The 18,011-nt window shown below is 36.5% G+C and overlaps 1 protein-coding gene across 4 annotated transcripts in view; it reads left to right on the forward strand.

Moving 5' to 3' along the window:
* The window catches only part of STK39 (serine/threonine kinase 39), an 86,082-nt gene that overhangs the window by 23,057 nt on the left and 45,014 nt on the right, over window positions 1-18,011 (forward strand). For all 4 annotated transcript variants that reach the window (XM_085227971.1, XM_085227972.1, XM_085227973.1 and 1 more), the window contains 5 exons: window positions 2,907-3,016; window positions 3,118-3,219; window positions 4,591-4,724; window positions 6,449-6,497; window positions 6,603-6,668. In XM_085227971.1, the coding sequence (XP_085084097.1) occupies window positions 2,907-3,016; window positions 3,118-3,219; window positions 4,591-4,724; window positions 6,449-6,497; window positions 6,603-6,668 (461 nt within the window). The remainder of the gene's footprint in view (window positions 1-2,906; window positions 3,017-3,117; window positions 3,220-4,590; window positions 4,725-6,448; window positions 6,498-6,602; window positions 6,669-18,011) is intronic.

Raw genomic sequence — 18,011 nt, forward strand, 5'->3', positions numbered from 1 at the left:
TTACATTAATTCAGAATCCTTTACTATTACACTGGAATCATCACTTCCTGAAATTTATTTTTTCTTTAGTGTGACTTTTAGTAACTAACTCTAGATTGTTCAGCGCTTTCCTTGTAATGTATTGACCTTTCCTCTTTATGAATTTTCTCTTCAGTTATTCTGTGTCCACTATATGGTAGAAATTTTGCCACTGTGGTATCTTGTCTGTTATTAAGCAATGTGTATTTCTGAAAGCTATGTCTGGAATGAGACATGAATGTCTTGTTTTTACTGAGGAGCTGTTGAAGCATTCTTTCCCTTTTCAGAAGTGTACACTGCTTGACTAGAATTGTAGTGAAATGTTTGCTTGAATTGATGAAATGCTTATCACATCATTCCCAGTGAGGTGTTGCAAAACTTCCTTTTGAAGCTTATACAAGGGGGGATTTTCGCTTTGTTTTCGCTCGTTATTTCATTGTGTTCTCCTCCCCTTCTGTCTTGTGGCTTGTGTCTTTTTCAAAGATGATCAGAATTTTAATTTTGCATCTCGGTTCCTGGAAGGACTTTTAAACCTTTATTCGATACAAAGTATTTATCTTTGATACTGAATCATAGAATCATAGAATCACAAGGTTGGAAACGACCTATAAGATCATCTAGTCTAACCATCTTCTCATTACCACTGCTACCACAAGCTACTAAACCATATCTTGCAGCTCCTCATCCAAACACCTTTTAAACACTGCCAAGGATGGCCACTCCACCACCTCCCTGGGCAGCCATTCCAGTGCCTGACCACTCTCTGAGAGAGAAAGTTTTTCCTCATGTCTAACCTAAACCTCCTCTGGTACAATTTTCACCCATTTCCCCGGGTCCTGTTCATTGCCTGGGAGAAGAGGCCAAATCCCTCTTCACCCCAACCTCCCTTCAGGAAGTTGTAGAGTGCAATGAGGTCTCTTCTGAGCCTCTTCTTCTCCAGACTAAACAATCCCAGCTCCCTCAGCTGCTCCTCATAAGACTTGTGCTCCAGACCCCTCACCAGTTTCGTTGTCCTTCTCTGGACACACTCCAGGGCCTCAATGTCTTTCCTGTAGTGAGGGACCCAAAACCGAACGTAATACTTGAGGTGTGACCTCACCGGTGCTGAGTAGAGAGGAATGATCACCTCCCTGCTCCTGCTGGCCATGCTATTTCTAATGCAGGCCAGGATGCCTTTGGTCCTCTTGGCCACCTGGGCACACTGTCGGCTCGTGTTCAGCTGAGCATCAATCAATGCCCCCAGATCCCTTTCCTCTTTGCAATCATCCAGCTCCTCATCCTCAAGCCTATAATGCTGCGTGGGGTTGTTGCAGCCAATGTGCAGGATCCAACACTTGGCCTTGTTGAACATCATCCCATTCACCTCAGCCCAGCGATCTAGCTTATCTAGGTCCCTCTGAAGGGCCTCCCTACCCTCAGGCAGATCAACACCACCTCCCAAGTTGGTGTCATCTGCAAACTTACTGAGGGTACATTCAATCCCCTCATCTAGGTCATCAATAAAGAGATTAAACAAGATGGGCCCCAGTACCGACCCCTGGGGGACATCACTTGAAATGGGTCGCCAGCTGGACTTAACTCCATTAACCACTACCTGTTGGGCACGGCCCCCTAGCCAGTTTCTTACCCAGAGGAGTGTATACCTGTCCAGACCACAGGCAGCCAGTTTCCCCAGAAGAAGCCTGTGAGAAGACATGATACTGAACAGACACGATTTTTTTTTGTATCTCAATTATGTGTTTATTTTTGCTTTCTGCTTATACAGTTTTTCTTCATATGCAGTACTGTTCTTCAAAAAATAGTTACAAATAACGGCATTGATATTAGGACATTCAAAATTTAAAAGTAGGTGTTTCTGAAGCTGTTCACCCTTCTCAGAAATTCAAATGAAATTCCTCCAATCTATAATTTACAGATCTTGGGAGGAAAAATGATTTGTTCTTATTCCTCAGATAAACTGCAGGGAAAGTTAAAAATACTTATGTTATTTGTGGTTTACTTCTCTCTTGTCTATTGTATTTGTGTGTTTTAATAATGTAGAAGAGGTCCAGAATTCCATGTTTAATGATTGTTTAATGGAAAGTAATGATAAAGCCTCCAAATCCAGACCACAAGGGTTATTCAGAATGCAAGCTTTATTGTGGCCACTGAAAAAAAAAAATAACAGTGGGGAGTGACTGTGTGAACTCAGTGTGCCTGTCCAGTGTTTCTGGAACAGGTTCTTCTGTAATGCTGTGGCCTAAATAAATTAATTTGAAAAAATAAAACAAACCTCCCACACCAAAACAAAAGAAATGTTTTCCACAGAGTTAGAGTTCTGTATGTTTGCCATGGTTAAAATGTGAGTAAATACTTTAGTTATGTAATCTCTGCTGATAATTTCAGAAAGAAAAAGATTATAGTCCAGACAGCCTAAGAATTAGTGCTGAAAAATAAATGTAAAAGGTATTATTTTAAGGGTTAAGAGTACCCAGCCTGAAAATGTTTATGCATTCTTTGAGCAACATGTGCTTGCTCAAATGTATGCTTGCCAAAGCATGGAGTAGAACTGTATTACCAGCACCAGTTCAACTAACTAAAAAATCTCTTTGGTCCAGAGACAACCTAAACTAATACCTTGTCATGACAAACATCTCTGGTTTGTCTAGCTGATATGCTGAGTTTGCTAAATGAGTATATGAAAGTAACGCCATTTTAAGAGCATATTTTGAATAGTAGGTCCTGTGTACATTTTGTCTTCTTAACTCCCGAGAAAGAATGTCTTGCTTTTTTTTCAGTTGTGGTTCTTTGATCTCAAGAGAACTGGCTTTGCTTCTACTGTGTGAAAACTTTTATTTGTTACTAGTAGTTTAACTGGTTATAACTTTTTTTTTTTTCCTATGTCCCAGATTTTGGTGTTAGTGCATTTTTGGCTACAGGAGGTGATATGACTCGTAACAAAGTAAGGAAAACATTTGTTGGTACTCCATGTTGGATGGCCCCTGAAGTAATGGAGCAGGTATTACAAATATTTAAAATAAAAAATAAAATCTCTTAGTCTTTAATTTTCAGAACTTCAGACATCACCACCTTGTTTTTTCCTTTCTGGCTCTATTCCAGGTGCGAGGTTATGACTTCAAGGCTGATATGTGGAGTTTTGGGATAACAGCCATTGAGTTAGCAACAGGAGCAGCACCTTATCACAAATATCCTCCTATGAAAGTAAATGTCACTTTACATTAATGCTGAAGTGTTCTGGATTTCAGATTGTTCTGTGTGTTTAAACATTTTTGGTCATTGCAAATTTTTCTCTGTTGAGGAATGACTAAAGATAGGCCAATTTTGTAAATGGTGGTAAGGATCTGTAGGCAGCTGCATGAGGACAGTGATGTACAAGGTAAAGAGCAAGAAAACTGGGCTTTGGGCCTTTGTTACCAGCATTTACTTTGTATTTCATTCACTTCAGAGGAAATCAAAACAACAAAGGTAACGCTTCCTGATTCTGTTTTTATGCCTACTGGCTTTTAAACTAGTACAATGTAGAGGTTTTCCGAAAAAGTGTGCAAGTGATAATATGGAATTGCAAGTCTGGTATCTAAAACCTATTTTTAAAAGTAGGAGAAAGTTGCTGTTCGTTTTGTCAAACCAGAAAGTTTAGAATTTAAGTTACCCTTTAAAAATGAAATTTGTCATCTCAGTTTGGTGATTTAGTTGATGATTTATGTATTTTTTACTAGTTCTGATAAAGATAGTAACTGAGGGCTTTCTTGAAATGAGTTTTGTGATGTTGCTTTAAGAAAAGCTTGGACAATGTTGCCTTTCAGGGAAGCCTACTGGGGAAACACAGCAAACAAACAAAGCAGCTACTAAAAAAACCTTGTGGCTTTTTTTATTCCTGTGGTAACTACAAATTGTAAATGTTCATAAGTGAGAACATGTACCATCTTCTGTAATGTTAAGATGCTTAAATTGATAGCAATTGCTGTACATAGCACTATTTCTGTAAAGATGAAGTATGGTGCAGGATGGTGTCTAATATAACTGATAAAAGAATGAATATGATATTTTATTATCAGAACAGCCTCAAAACATATTTTGTTATTCAGGAGTAAAACCACCATAAGCGTCTGACTGAAGTACTTTAAATCTTGCAGTGGTCCACTTAAGTGTTGTGTATTTCTTAATTTGTGCAGCAGAAATGCTGATTGCAGCAACCTTGCTTACTATTCCTTTTTTTCTGTTTCACTCTTATCTGTCCACATTCCTCTCAGAAATCCAATGTCCACTGATGCTGCAACACCCAAGCAGAGTTTTTTTTTTTTTCAATACTTTGGAGTCTTCATGTTCACTTTTCTTTGGAGCATTGTGAAGTGGTGTTTGTATTATTAATTTTTCATGTATTTATTTATAAGAGTTATACCACTAATTGCTCTGAGGATTGTATAGAAATGCTATTTTGATGTGTTAGCACTACTTTGTTTTAATTGTAAATTAAGATATCTAAATATATGTACTCTGAAGAACGGTTATTCTCAATTTATACATCATCTGATTTGATTTTACTTACAATAATTTTTCTTGGGTTTACTCTAGGTGTTAATGCTGACGCTGCAAAATGACCCTCCCACTTTAGAAACTGGTGTTGAAGACAAGGAGATGATGAAAAAGTATGGCAAATCCTTTAGAAAATTAATTTCTTTATGCCTTCAAAAAGATCCTTCCAAAAGGTAGGTCTTTATTGCAATGTACAGTGTAACTATTTTTTTTAAATATAGTGACTATTTACAGCTCTATTTAAATATCATTGCCCTTTAGCGTATGGTTTGGATTTTGCAAATATCAGCATATATTCCTGTTAATGAGATATGATGGTGATGGATCACTAAAAGTTACCCTGAGGTTTGAAGTTGATTTGAGGCAGAACTTTCAAATTTTGATGTAGAAACTTGTTCTTAAAAGGCTCCCCTTCATTTTATCCATCTAAGGGTTATATGTGAAATACAACTAAGGATGGTGGTCAACATGTTGTCACTACTAAGAACTCCTTTATTTTAGAGTCAGGTACTTTGGAGTGGAAGCAAAACAAGTTCTTTGTGGAACTACTGTAATTGTCTACATTGGATGCTTATTGTTGATGATTCAAGTAGTTTCACTATTTCTAGTAGGTATGAGCAGATCTATGTACTATTCCTGTTTTCTTCACTTCCTTATCAGATGTGACCTCAAAGAAATAAAGCAGTTCAGATTTTTCTTTCTTGATGTCAGAACATTATGTAGGAAAGTTTTCCCCTTTCTTATCTAATCTGATCTGTATCCACTGTCTTGCTGTAGTTCAAATGAAAAACTAGCAAATATTGCTTCTGTTTGTTGGGAAATTATGAATCTTGGAGGTTCCAGCTTCCCTAAATGTAACTATACCCAAAAATTAGTAAGGTTCTGTGTTCCTAGTAGTATTAAAAGAAAACACACACACACACACACACACACACACACACACACACACACACCCCCCCCAACTCCCCCTCCCACCCTCCCCAAAAAAAAAAGCAACCCAAAAAACCCCAACCAACCAAAAAAAACCGAACAAGTAAACCACATCTGGTGGTTTTTAGGTCATTCCAAGAGTTTTTTTTTTCTCTTCATGGTCTTTTTCAGCACCATATTATGGTTTTGTCTGGGTATGTAGCTTTAGATCCATGAGGCTAGAGGGAAGTAAAACCTTTTATTGGAATAATCATTTCAGTAGTGGAAGGATTCTGAAAGTTTGTTGGAAACATCAAAAATATAAACTTGAAGATGATCAAAGAATCATAGAATGGCGTGGGTTGAAAAGGATCTCAAAGATCATCTAGATTCAAACCAAAAGACTTGAACAGAACTGCAAATAAAGTTGAAATGTCTAGGTTTTGACCATACAACAGTTGATTTGATGTTTGTTTAGTTCTAAAGTGCTCCTGATAACTTTCTGGTTTATGCAGCATATTAATAGTGTCTGTACAATTAGTACCTGTTTGCATTGCTGAAATAAAAGAACTCAATTAAAAGGTATTGATGCTACTGTCTAGAAAAATATGATCGCCCTTTCATTGCTGTGGAGCAAAGTTTAGTTACATTTATTGACTGACTTCAGGAAGCACGTTGCTTGACTTTTTTTTTTTTAATTTGCTTGCTTGTTTGTTTTAAGGGTAAAATTCATTTCTGTTAAAAGAAAAAAGGCAAAAGTTGGCAACTTAGGTACTGATTTTTTTTTTTGATATCTTTGCCATAGGGAAACTTAATTTTTTCATGTGTGGTAAGTAAGTATATGTGAATTAGTTTAGTAGCTACTGCCATTCATTTCCCCATTCATACAGTACTAATTCAAAAGTGTTACGATTTAACTAACGCCCTGTACTGTATTTACTGAGAAGGGGTCTTTGTTTCCTGTTCTAATATATTATTGATCTTTCAGGCCCACAGCAGCAGAACTTTTAAAATGCAAATTTTTCCAGAAAGCCAAGGTAAAACGTTTAACCCTACAAGTAAATTTTGCTCTGCCTTAAAATCTACACGATTTTTTTTCCCCCCATATTGATTTTTAACTTACCAAATGTTGATTTTTGCAGAATAGAGAATACCTGATTGAAAAGCTTCTCACTAGAACACCTAATATTGCACAAAGAGCGAAAAAGGTAAGTGTTTTCATCTCTCGACTGGTTTGCAAACGAAGGTGGGGACTGTTTAATTGCCTTAGATTTTAGTTGACTAAGCTGCTTTCTTATGCACTCCTTCATAGATTCTGTTGATGAGTAGTTTCTGCAGTTTATTGTTCTCCAGGAAGCTTTGTGTCATTTAGACCTCCTCATTAGAGTTGTCAAAATATATAGCACACAAATCATATGACTCTTTTCCCCCACTCACTTTTTGAAATATACAGGTGACATGATTATGCAGATGGCAAGAGACAGAACTGCAGTTTATGAACCTATATGTGCATAGAACTCGTCTTTATTTCGTTATCTAAAGAAAGAATGAAGGTATTGTAAATGGTATTTGTTGGGGAATACCTTTTTCTCTGTATTATTTTAAATGTTGCACTCAAATATATGGAAGTCAGTGTCAAACTTGACAAGAGATTTCTTGAGTTACTTGGACCTGTGAAGCCTTACTCCAGAGTTTGAGTTAAATGCACAGCTATGGCATACGTTGATATCTTTGTTGCACCTTTGGTACTTGTGTAAATGAGTTTACCAGGCAAGGTGGAACAGAATTAAAAAATTTTGAACAGATAAGTATTTTAAAACGTAGGTATTGAAGGCAGCAGCTGTTCATAAGAGCTAATAAACAGAAATGAATTTAAACTTCTATTTGTAATCTGTGAGAAGTTAAATGGACAGTATTGCTTCAGCATGAGGAGCCTGCTGAAACTGCTAAAACCTCTGCAGATAACAGGACAGTGTGTTCAGTCCATCTTTCAAAAAGCAGTTTTTTTGAGAAGATGCTTTATGGAGAATATTTCCAGAAAGAAACTGACAAATGTGATGCCCATCTTCAAAAAGGGCTGGAAAGATGATCATGGTAGCTACAGACCTATCAGTCTCACATTAGTGCCAGAGAAGTTTATGGAACAGATAATCTCAGGAGCTATCATGGATCAGTTAAAAGTTAACCCTGGGCATCAGGCTCAGTCAGCATGGGTTCATGAATGGTAGATCCTTCTTGACAAACTTGATTTCGTTCTATGACAAAATGACCTGCTTAATGGATGAAGGTAAGGCTGTCAATATGGTCTATCTGGGTTTAACAAAGCCTTTGACGCTGTCCCCAGCAGCATCCTCATGGGAGAAGCTGGCTGCCCGTGGTTTGGATGGGTGTACGCTTTGCTGGGTGAAACACTGGCTAGATGGCTGGGCCCAAAGAGCTGTGGTCAGTGGAGTTACATCCAGTTGATTGCCCATCACTAGTGGTGCCCCCAGTGCTTGGTACTGGGGCCACTCCTATTTAACATCTTTATCAGTGATCTCGATGAGGGGATTGAGTGAACTCACAGTAAGCAGGTTACACCTTGATCTGCTGGAGGATAGTAAGGCACTACAGAGGGGGACTTGGCTAGACTGGATTGACAGGCGAAGGCAAACTGTATGAGTTTCAATAGGGCCAAGTATTGGGTCCTGCATTTTGGTCACAATAACCCCAGGCAACCCTACAGGCCTGGGGAGGAGAGGCTGGAAAGCTGCCTGACAGCTTGGTGTACTGATGGACAGTCAGCTGAATATGAGCCAGTAGTGTGCCCAGGTGGCCAAGAAGGCCAATGGCATCCTGGCTTGTATCAGGAATGCTGTGGTGAGCAGGACTAGGGAAGTCATCCTGCTCCTGTAAGAGGTAACTTACTGAGCAGTGCAGTATCAGCAAAATGTAAAGTACAGCTGATTGGCCACGTGGTGGCAGCAATGCCCACATAAAAATTGACCTACCCAGAGTGGAGAGGAAAAAGCAATGCTCATTTTACTACTTCGCTGTTAGAGGAGTAATTTAGACATGCTGTAGTGCCAGCTAAGTTTCTAAGAGAGCATGGACCTCATTAAATTCATCTCCCAGCTGTATCTTCAGATTAGCTGTAGGAACTATGTGATAACTTGTATGTACCCATGTACATATAGTTATTTCTTTAATTAACTTAACATCTAGAATTACAAAATGAATGTGTGGTAGCTTCCCCTGCACCATCAGCAATAGGTTACTGAATGTCCTTTTGGATAATTCTTTAAAATTTTGGAAAGGGAGTGATTCTTAGAAATAAAAGCTGAATGATACTGGAGTAACAAATTATAGGTCATTTAATTACAGCATAAAATAGAAAAAATAAATTTTAGCTTGTGAAAATGATTTATTTAGTTTTTAAAAGAATGCAATATTCATTAGGAATTTAAAATTCACTTAATTTTGCTGTAGTTGATGTTTTAAGATACTATAAAATATAAATGTATTTTATTATTTAAACTCTTTTTTCAATAAAAAAAAAAAGCTTCTGAAGCAGAATTTGGTTACTCACAAACGTACCATGTAAAAATGCCTAAGAGGTCACTCTTGGAAGGAATAATTCCTGCAGTGGAAGAAAGAATGTCTCCAGAGCAAAAGATAAGGAGCTGGCATTTAGTACAAGTGCTAGGGCAGGTATCGCATCTGCTCTGTAGGATTTCAATTTTTCTTGCATTTACTGCGTGTATGATTACTTTGCCTTGTTGCATAGAACTGCATCCTCAGTAAATTTTTAACATTAGTTTTTCTTTCTAATGACATATCATTTTGATGTTTTGCTGCTGCCTTTACAGCTTATATTTGCTTACAGTTTTGACTGAAAATGAATTCAGACCTGTTTGGGAAATCCTGAAAGTAGGTACGCGTGGTTTTTATTTGTGAGGAAAGCATTCAACTCTGTAAAGATATTTCTTATTACAAATACCAAATTGATAAGATTAAACAATTCTTATAGTGTAGTTTTAAAATATTGTGTTGTAAATTATGTATTTGTAATTTGTGCATATATTTTCTCTGTCTCAGTAGCTCTTTATTTTGATTGTGTTAATCTTGAAATGAAGCCTATTCCTGGTGCTTCAGGTAATCGAGTTTAACACTAAAACTCTTCTAGAACTGATTTGCCTAGGAGGAACACATCTTGCCTGTTCCTGTGCATAACTTGCTTGAATGCTTCTCAGTACTGATGTACAAATGCGAATGTTAACTCTGCAACTTACTGGCCATTCTGTGTTTCATTAATGTGACTTCTCACTTGGGAGAGCATTGCTGGTGACTAGAACTGGAGAAATGGCTGCTGTGAGTGCTCTAAGCTCAGTGTAGTCTAACAAGCAGAGGACACTCTCCAAGGTCATACTTGCGTCGTCAGTAGAGATGTGGAAGGCCAGACTGAAGCCTCCTCCATGCTGAATGGTGTTATGGTAGAAGAATAGTCTACTCTGTTGTGGTTGAGTCAGGGCTGCATTACACCTTTGTTAAGCTGTAACTTCCTGCTAAGCTGTTTTATAGATACGTGCTTTAATGTGTTGAAGTAGTTTTCATTTTGGACTGAATGTTAATGTTTGTGACTAGAATTGCTGTATTTGAACAGCAGAAATGAGAAGCAGCTTCCAGAATTCCACAGTCAGTTTTTAAATTTGGTCACAGTAAAAAATTAATTATAACTGTAAATATTCTGTATCCCTGAAGGCCATGTGTCAATTTTGTAGTTTTTTAATCCTGTTTCTTTAATTTTCAAAATCTGCTGCATGACTGCCACTTCTACAAAGTAAACAGAGAAAAGCATGTATCTGCATTTCATTTTATAGCTGTCTGAACTGTTACTAGTTTCAAAAAAAAAAAAAAAACAACAAAAAAAAAACAGTTCTGAATAATAATTGGTCTCAAATTCTATTTTTTCAGAAGGTAATATTGCTCTTCACTGTTAATAGAAGCTCTTTCAGGTCTTTGAGTCGTAAGTTACTGGAAAAAAATCAGGTAGCATAAGGAGATAATTAGTGTGAGTGATAGCAGCTTTTATTAAAATTTCAGTAGAAATAGCCTTACTGATGGATTGAAACTCTAGCTCTGTGGTACACCTAATTTAAGGAAATGGTTCTGAATGGCATGTTATCCTGTAGAAGAAATTAACCATTGTCTGCATATAGTGGGGGTAATATCATTACACTGTAGATTTCTTATATAGCTCTAATAGTATTGATACCACCTCAGCAAAGCATCATTTGCTTGTTTCAGTAATGGATTTAATCTGATAGAAACACCTTGCCAAAGATTGTTGTTAATACAGCTGTGCTTCAGACCTTTTCTTGTGCAGGATGGTTCTGGTTTTACTTGTTTCCGCTCTGAGAAACAAAGCCTCAAACTCTGTTCATCTGACTTACAAAACAAGTTGGCTCTTTTTTTTTTTTTTTTTCCCTCTGTTGGATTTGAACTGAGGTTCTGAGTATACAGTGACTGAATTGAATCAGTGGTTGTTAAAAAATTTGTCACCTTTCTAACACACATCATTATTTTGTCAATGCAGACAGCTACAGCTGGCTTACTAGGTTCAGCTTAGCATTATGAGATTTCCCACTGTGCTTTCTTTTACTGTGCGGTAGAAGAGGCTCTTCTGCCTATCTCCATTTGTCTCGTGTTAGTTGTGATTGTGTATATTTTTGAAAGTTTGTCAGGAAGGTTATGTGAAGAGCTGAATTGCAGAAAACTCTGAATTTAGGATCATTTAGAAGTGCTGCTATCTATTACTCCTTTATTGAAAGACTGATGGAATAACTCCAGGATAATTTTTGTTTTCATATGGAGAACTTAATCGTTAACCTTCTTAGTTCTAAAGGGCAAATTTGCAAAAGTAAATAAATACCAGCACCAACACTGAGAGAAGGATAAAGTTTGGAGAATTTCGGCTCCCAAGTTTCATGGCCTTTGTTTAACCCCAGACTCTTCCCGTACACACTTGGTACTGATGGCATACTTGAAATCTGTGGGTAGAATAGATTAAGCAAGACATCCTTGAGAATATATTGCACAGTGTTATTACAGGAGAATTAATTTAGCTGAAAGGTGCTGTTGGTTGAAGAAGTTATAATTATGGCAGGCCCTGGAAACTTCAACATTTTAATCAGAATAGACATTTTAAGGGTAACAGAGTGGAAAGATGGACCATAATAGTGTATATGCAAAGTCCAACTCCTGTTTAGCACTGAGAAGTAGCTCCAGGACAAGATTGTTTAACTTCCTGTGTACTGTTTGAATAAAGTTGTTTTCCCCTTTTTACTTTATGTAGTACGTAACTCAACTGTATGACAAAAACTGTGCATCCTAGCTGTGCTGTCTAGGAGAGGCATAGACAGCAGAGGGCAGCTGTATCTACCACAGCACAGCAAGCGGGGCTGCCTGTAGGATGATGTACAAAGTCATGCAGGGTATAGGAGCATTCCCATGTTAGGAGCAGCTCAAGGGCTGCAGTTTTAAATGCTAAATCTTTTGAATAAGCTTGGGCCTCTTAATTTTTAGTAAAAAATAAGTGTGATTGCAGAATATATTACGATTGCAGAATATATTACAGTAACTTTTCTTATGTTCCTGATCAAGCCTTATATTTCAAGTAGGACTTGAATAGAATATCAACAACAGAATATCTTCAAGCTTTGATCTTGAAGGTAATTGAAAATCATAGGGAAAATAATCTATTATGTAGATTTCAGAGAAGAATTAGTAAATAATTATTGATGTGACTATACCACTGGTAGTGAAACTTATTTTGTAATGAGCTTTCCACTACAGGGTAATGAAAGCTGTAAATGAGGTTGTTTCTCTCTTTTTTTCTTTGCTGTGTGGCTGTTTTAAGCAAGTAAATGGCCTGGTTGAAGGAACACAGGTTAGCAGAATTGGAAAATGCAGATTAAGAAATTAGGATCTCATGATTCATCCAACAGATAGCTTTTTTTATTAGCATTTCTCCATATTGAAGTCGATTCATCTGAAGATCACAGAGCCATGGGTTGGCTTGGATTGAAAGGGACCTTAAAAGATCTAATTCCAACTCTCTGGAAGCTCTGAAGTCCAATCTTTCTTCATCTTTCTGGCTACTGATTTACTTTGCCAATTTACTGTATTCTTAACTGTTTAGTTGGCTTTCTTTTATTTCTGCAGATACCATCTAGGCCTTAGCATCTTAATTTGACTGGGGCAGGGAGAGGAGGATATAAGAGTTTCTCTTGGCATATATGAATTAGAACTGTGGCACTGTTGAACCATCTAGGTTGTAAAAGGCCTTCAAGATCATCAAGTCAACCATCAACCTTACCTTCCAAGTCCTTTCTCTAAACCATATTCCTTAGTGCCATGTCTGCATGCCTCTTAAACCCACTCCAGAGTAGTGACTCTGTGGGAAGCCTGTTGCAATGCTTGACTGTCCTCTCTGTGGAAAAAAAAAAAATCTTCCTAATATCCAATCTAAACTTTCCTTGTGCAACCTCCTCGGATTATTACCCATCAGGTCACACTGTATAGCACAGTCAGGATTTCTTGTTTTTAGGTGAAATAAACCTAATTTACTAATGTTAATTTAAATCTAATTTTAAAATGTTAATTTTAAGAAACAGTGCAATTCCTTTATACAATTAATTGAAAATATCCTCCTCAGTACAGAGACATGTTCATGTCTGAAAGTACTGTTGTTAAAATGGAAATTAAAGAAGGAGTGACTTATTTGCTGTTAATTAAAATTGGGTAATAAAACTTTATATAGTGGAAGTAATAAACAGAGAAATATTGTTGGAAAAACAGAAGTCGTACTAAATTAGTAAACTGGCACATTTGCTATGTAATAAAGATTTCTACAAAACACTGGTGTTTCTTAAGACAAAATCAGCTTAAAATTCTGGACTCAGTCTGGAGCACTGATAGTGAATATGATGCAGTACTGACATAAAACTTCTTGGTTTTGGAAGGCAGGATTAGGAGTGCAGGGAACACTTTACAAGATGCTTCAGTGAAAAATTAGACTCCAGTTTGAGCTGCTGTCCTTTCCTGTCTTTAAGCAACTTTATCCCAGAAAGAAAAGACTTGGTGAAAGTGTGGAAGAAGGGCTTTGGAGAGAGATTCCTTAGAGTGCACGGGCAGTTGGTGCAAGCACCTGTATCCATTTTTCAGCATTTTCTCTAGTGATGTAGGAACGTGCTCACTTCTACTTTGGCTTTTAATATCTTTGTTTTTTTTGCCTCTGATTTCTCCCCCGTATTCCACTTGTAACCTGTGAATGTATCTAAGTGTTCGTGGCAATTTTCTTAATTCATGGCTCTGCCTCTCTCACTCAGTTTTTCCTCAGTGCCACATACATCATTTGAGCATGATATTGCTTGTTTGACTAGGAAAGCAAACCAGTAACCAGTATCATAAATATTTAAAGCAAACTGTGTTTTTTTTGCAACAGACTTTTGTTCTTTAACCTGTGCTGTCTTTTTCATTAAACAAAAAAGGGAACTCTTCAATAACTGGTAGAGATTTAAGGAGCATTTATGCAATTTCAAATTATCCATCTCCTTCGTGCAATGTTATTTCATGAAAAAAATGTAATGATCCTGCATTTCTTGACTTTAAGTTAACAGTGTAACTAATTCCAGTAGTGAGTAGAACTGATAATTAACACATTTTTAAAGTGTAAATAACTTTGCACTGTAAAGTAATTCCTATCTTAAATGTCTGAAGTGCCATTTCAATTTTTGCAGTCCTTTCTGCAGTGCTGAGGAGTAAACAAATATTGGTGAATTTGTATCTGTGACTAACAGTTTGTCCTTATTGACTTATCTCACTGAAGGTAATCATTAATGTTCCATAAACATGACATTGCACACTTCAGAGCAAACAGCAGTTTTGCAAAGATGTGCTGGATAGCTGTAAATACATTAATTCCAGCAGAGGTGCATTTAATATTATTGAAGAAAAATGTGGGTTCCATTTTTGATTTATGAAACCCTAACCCCAAAGTAAATGAAATATTTTGACCATTATTCTAATACGAAATTTTAAAGGGAATAACAATTGATGTCAGTGTTACCATGTTTTGTGGTTATGCTTGACTTGGAATTATTTAAAAAAAAAAAAAAATCACTTAGAAATTACTTGCGTTTGCATTACATTATAAAATACAAGAATATTCACTACTCTTACTGACTCAGGGCATACAAACTAAAATGCTGATGATGTTCTCACCTGCTATGGCTAGGTCACCTTGAAGTACTGAAATTCAAAACTTTGAAACTTCAGAACATGAAAGATGTGTACATCAAAGAGCATGTTTGTTTCATAGGAGTTCCTGTACGTTCTTCAATCAAAAGGTTCTGTTGTCTGAACTATGAAATATACACACCAGAAATGCCTAAAGAAATTTTGCAGGAACTGTAAAGCCTTCGTTCATCTGTGTCCTCTCAATCTGTGCTTTTTACATAAATATAAGTGTGGTTGTACAATAGAGAAGTAATAATGATTAATTTGATGTAGAAGATAAGTGGTAACTTCTGTTTATGTTCAGGGTTCAGTGTCTATTCTTTTCTGCAGGTATGAATTCTAACCATATCCGAGTTTCCATGATGTGTAGTTGTGGGCAGCATAGAAGACTTGAAGCTCCCCATACAGCTCCCCAGAAAAGCAACAAACCTCCACAGATGTTACAAAGGGCAGAGGCCTTATGCCATCCTGAGTGAGGCTTGCACACCTCAGTTCTAATTCCAAGTTCAGAGTTTAAAATTAGCGTCTGGACCCAAAAGGTTGGAATTATTGTAGAATTACTTTCTATGACATGTTAGATACTTGCTGGCAATGTCTCAGGCTACTCTGTGATTAAAAACAAACAAGCAAAAAACAAGCCAAAAAGCTCATTCCTGAACATGAATATGAAACATTTAAAGTTAAGTCTAACTTCTTTTCCAAGTGGGAAAAAAAAACAAATTAAAACCAAGGAAGATTTTTCCCATATTGTAATTTGTATTATTATACAGAGTGGCTTAAGAGGAAGGAATGCAAACATCAAAACATCAAGTAACTTTAATATCTTATCACCTTCTAGTTCTTACAGACTAGAACTACTTGGGTGTTATTTTAGAAAGGCATTGGTACATCAGAATAAAAATGAAACTTCCCAAAATAATGAACTCAGGGGAACTTAATAGTTTATGTTCAGGCATTCACAGACATGAGAGATGGGTTAAATGAGGATTAGCTATCTCTTGAGGAAGCATCTTGTCTATTGAACAAAGGATGATAGATACTTGTGGGAATTCAGGCTCTTGTTCTTCAGATCTTTTTGCAAAAATGTGATTACAGTGTAGATGTTATGCAAAAAGATTAATGTTTTTCTGTGTGAAAATATTTTATAGAAAAGTGAATTCTCCAATATCTACCTTTTACTTCACATGCTAAGCTGTGATTAAATTTAGAACTGTTTTAAGTAAAAGGTTTGTGCTGTGATTGGATAAATGTGATGATAAGCTGATTTCCTTCATTGCATTGGAATGCAAATATATGCATAGGTATAGGGATTAAAATTTGTTTTTGTATTTTAGGAAACATTCAGGAAAGGCTTGCAAGAGAGCTGAAGGCAAAACTTGTAAAACCTGATTGCTTTACAGGCTTAAGATTTTCACAAAGGGAACTGGTCTGTTTTTGAGAGAAATAAGTACATATAATAAAATGTGCTGAAACAAAAACTGTGGTCTGTAATGGGCTAGTTCTACTGTGTGTGTGTGTGTGTGTGTATACACGTATGTTTTTTTCTTTTCCAGTAAAATAAGGAGCAACTGGAATGGTAAATTCTTTATGCTGAAGTTGTAAGAGAAGTGAAGCTTTTGAGATTTGTGACATATATTTTTTTTAATTTATTATTTTTTTTTAAGTGGGCAGCAGTGGGAAGGGCAAAACCGAAACAGCTACCTATCCCGTCAGTTACCAAATAATACCAGCACTTTTTAAAGCTGATATTTTCTATAAAAACTACCAATCTGTTTAACAGTGGTGTCCTTTCTCCTGCAAAGAACCATTACTACAGTTTTATGGAAAGAATAAGACTGGCATCGTTTGATGGGGTTCCTCCTTGCTTCAAGTAATAAACTCTTGTGTTGCTATTTAATGTTTACATTCCTTTTATTATGTTAAATAGCAACTGATGGATCCAGTTACTATTGGACCCATAATACATATATTGTGTATGCAGATTTATGTTATTCAAGCTATGTGGAATAAACTGCAGTTCTTTATGTAGTTTCTTGAGGATCACTGGATGGTTGGAATCCTTTGCATGTATGTATATATTTTAAAGAAATAGGGAATGTTTAAGATCTACTTTCTGTGGCTAAGAGAATAGTGATGATCTTCAATGTTTGTACTCCAGGAACCAGTGAAAAAGTATTGATTCTGATGATCGCTTTATGAAGTTTCAAAATCACAAATGCTTGAAGTTTTCTTAGCTAGTCTTTTCTCTGAAATTTGATTGAGGCATGTAAGCACAACTCTGCCAAGACTCTTTATTTCTGTTATATTTATATATTCTGTTATATTTCTGTTAAATAAATGATTCTGTATCAGAGAATCTTTTTGAACATACCAGAAGAGCAAAAAGTTGCTTACAAATGCACTTTGTCAGCTTCTTTTGGAATTCCTTTTGGGGTTCTTGTGTTTATTCATGTTGACAGGTTCCCATCTTGTCTTCAGTCTGTGCACCTTTATGTTCAGCATAAATTCCCTCTCTTTCTGTCACCTCTTTTACTGAAAGAACTGGGGTGTAATTGATGTTACCACAGGATGAAGAGGCAAAGCGCTGGTTACTCCCACACTTGCGAAGTTTCATGTGCCAGGTCAGGTGGTGTTCTTAGCTTATGTCAGTTTTTTTGGCAACTTGAGCTTATTTTTTTCCTTAACTATAGATACTTAGTGTTGTTGTGTTTTTTTTTTTTTTTGGCGCATTTCACTATTCTTGAATCCAAAAACTTCTATACTTTCCATATGCTAAAAAAGCTATTTGAGATGCTATTTTGAAATGTATGTAGCTTTTCCCTGCCATTGCAAAAGTTATTTGAAGTAATGATGAGAAATATTTGAGTTAAAGTGGGTGTCATAAATAGAGAAGTGTTCTTAAGTGTAAAATTTAACAGCATGATCTTAGTAGTAATAATTTTCTGAAATAAAATCTTAGAGCCTTTTGATGCAATTGGAAAGGTACTGTCACAAGGAACAATCCTGTAAACACTCGTGCCTTTTTGTAGAATCATTTCCTCTCCTTTCCAGCGTGCCCAACAGTTGTTGACTGGGGGGTATTTTAACTTTAGTCTGAGGCATGCTGCCGGACTGCTGCTAACTTCTTTCACCTTGATTTTTTTCAAAATTTCACTAAAATTCAAGAGAAAATGAATCAGCTTTCTTGGAATAGGTAGAACATTTAGTTCAGCAACCCTAAAGAGCACCATCTTGTTTTCTGAACTGATACTTGTTTTGCATTTCCTGCAGCC

The sequence above is a fragment of the Meleagris gallopavo genome, chromosome 7 (genome assembly GCF_905368555.1).
Source record: "Meleagris gallopavo chromosome 7, MGAL_WU_HG_1.1, whole genome shotgun sequence".
In the NCBI taxonomy this organism is placed as follows: domain Eukaryota; kingdom Metazoa; phylum Chordata; class Aves; order Galliformes; family Phasianidae; genus Meleagris; species Meleagris gallopavo.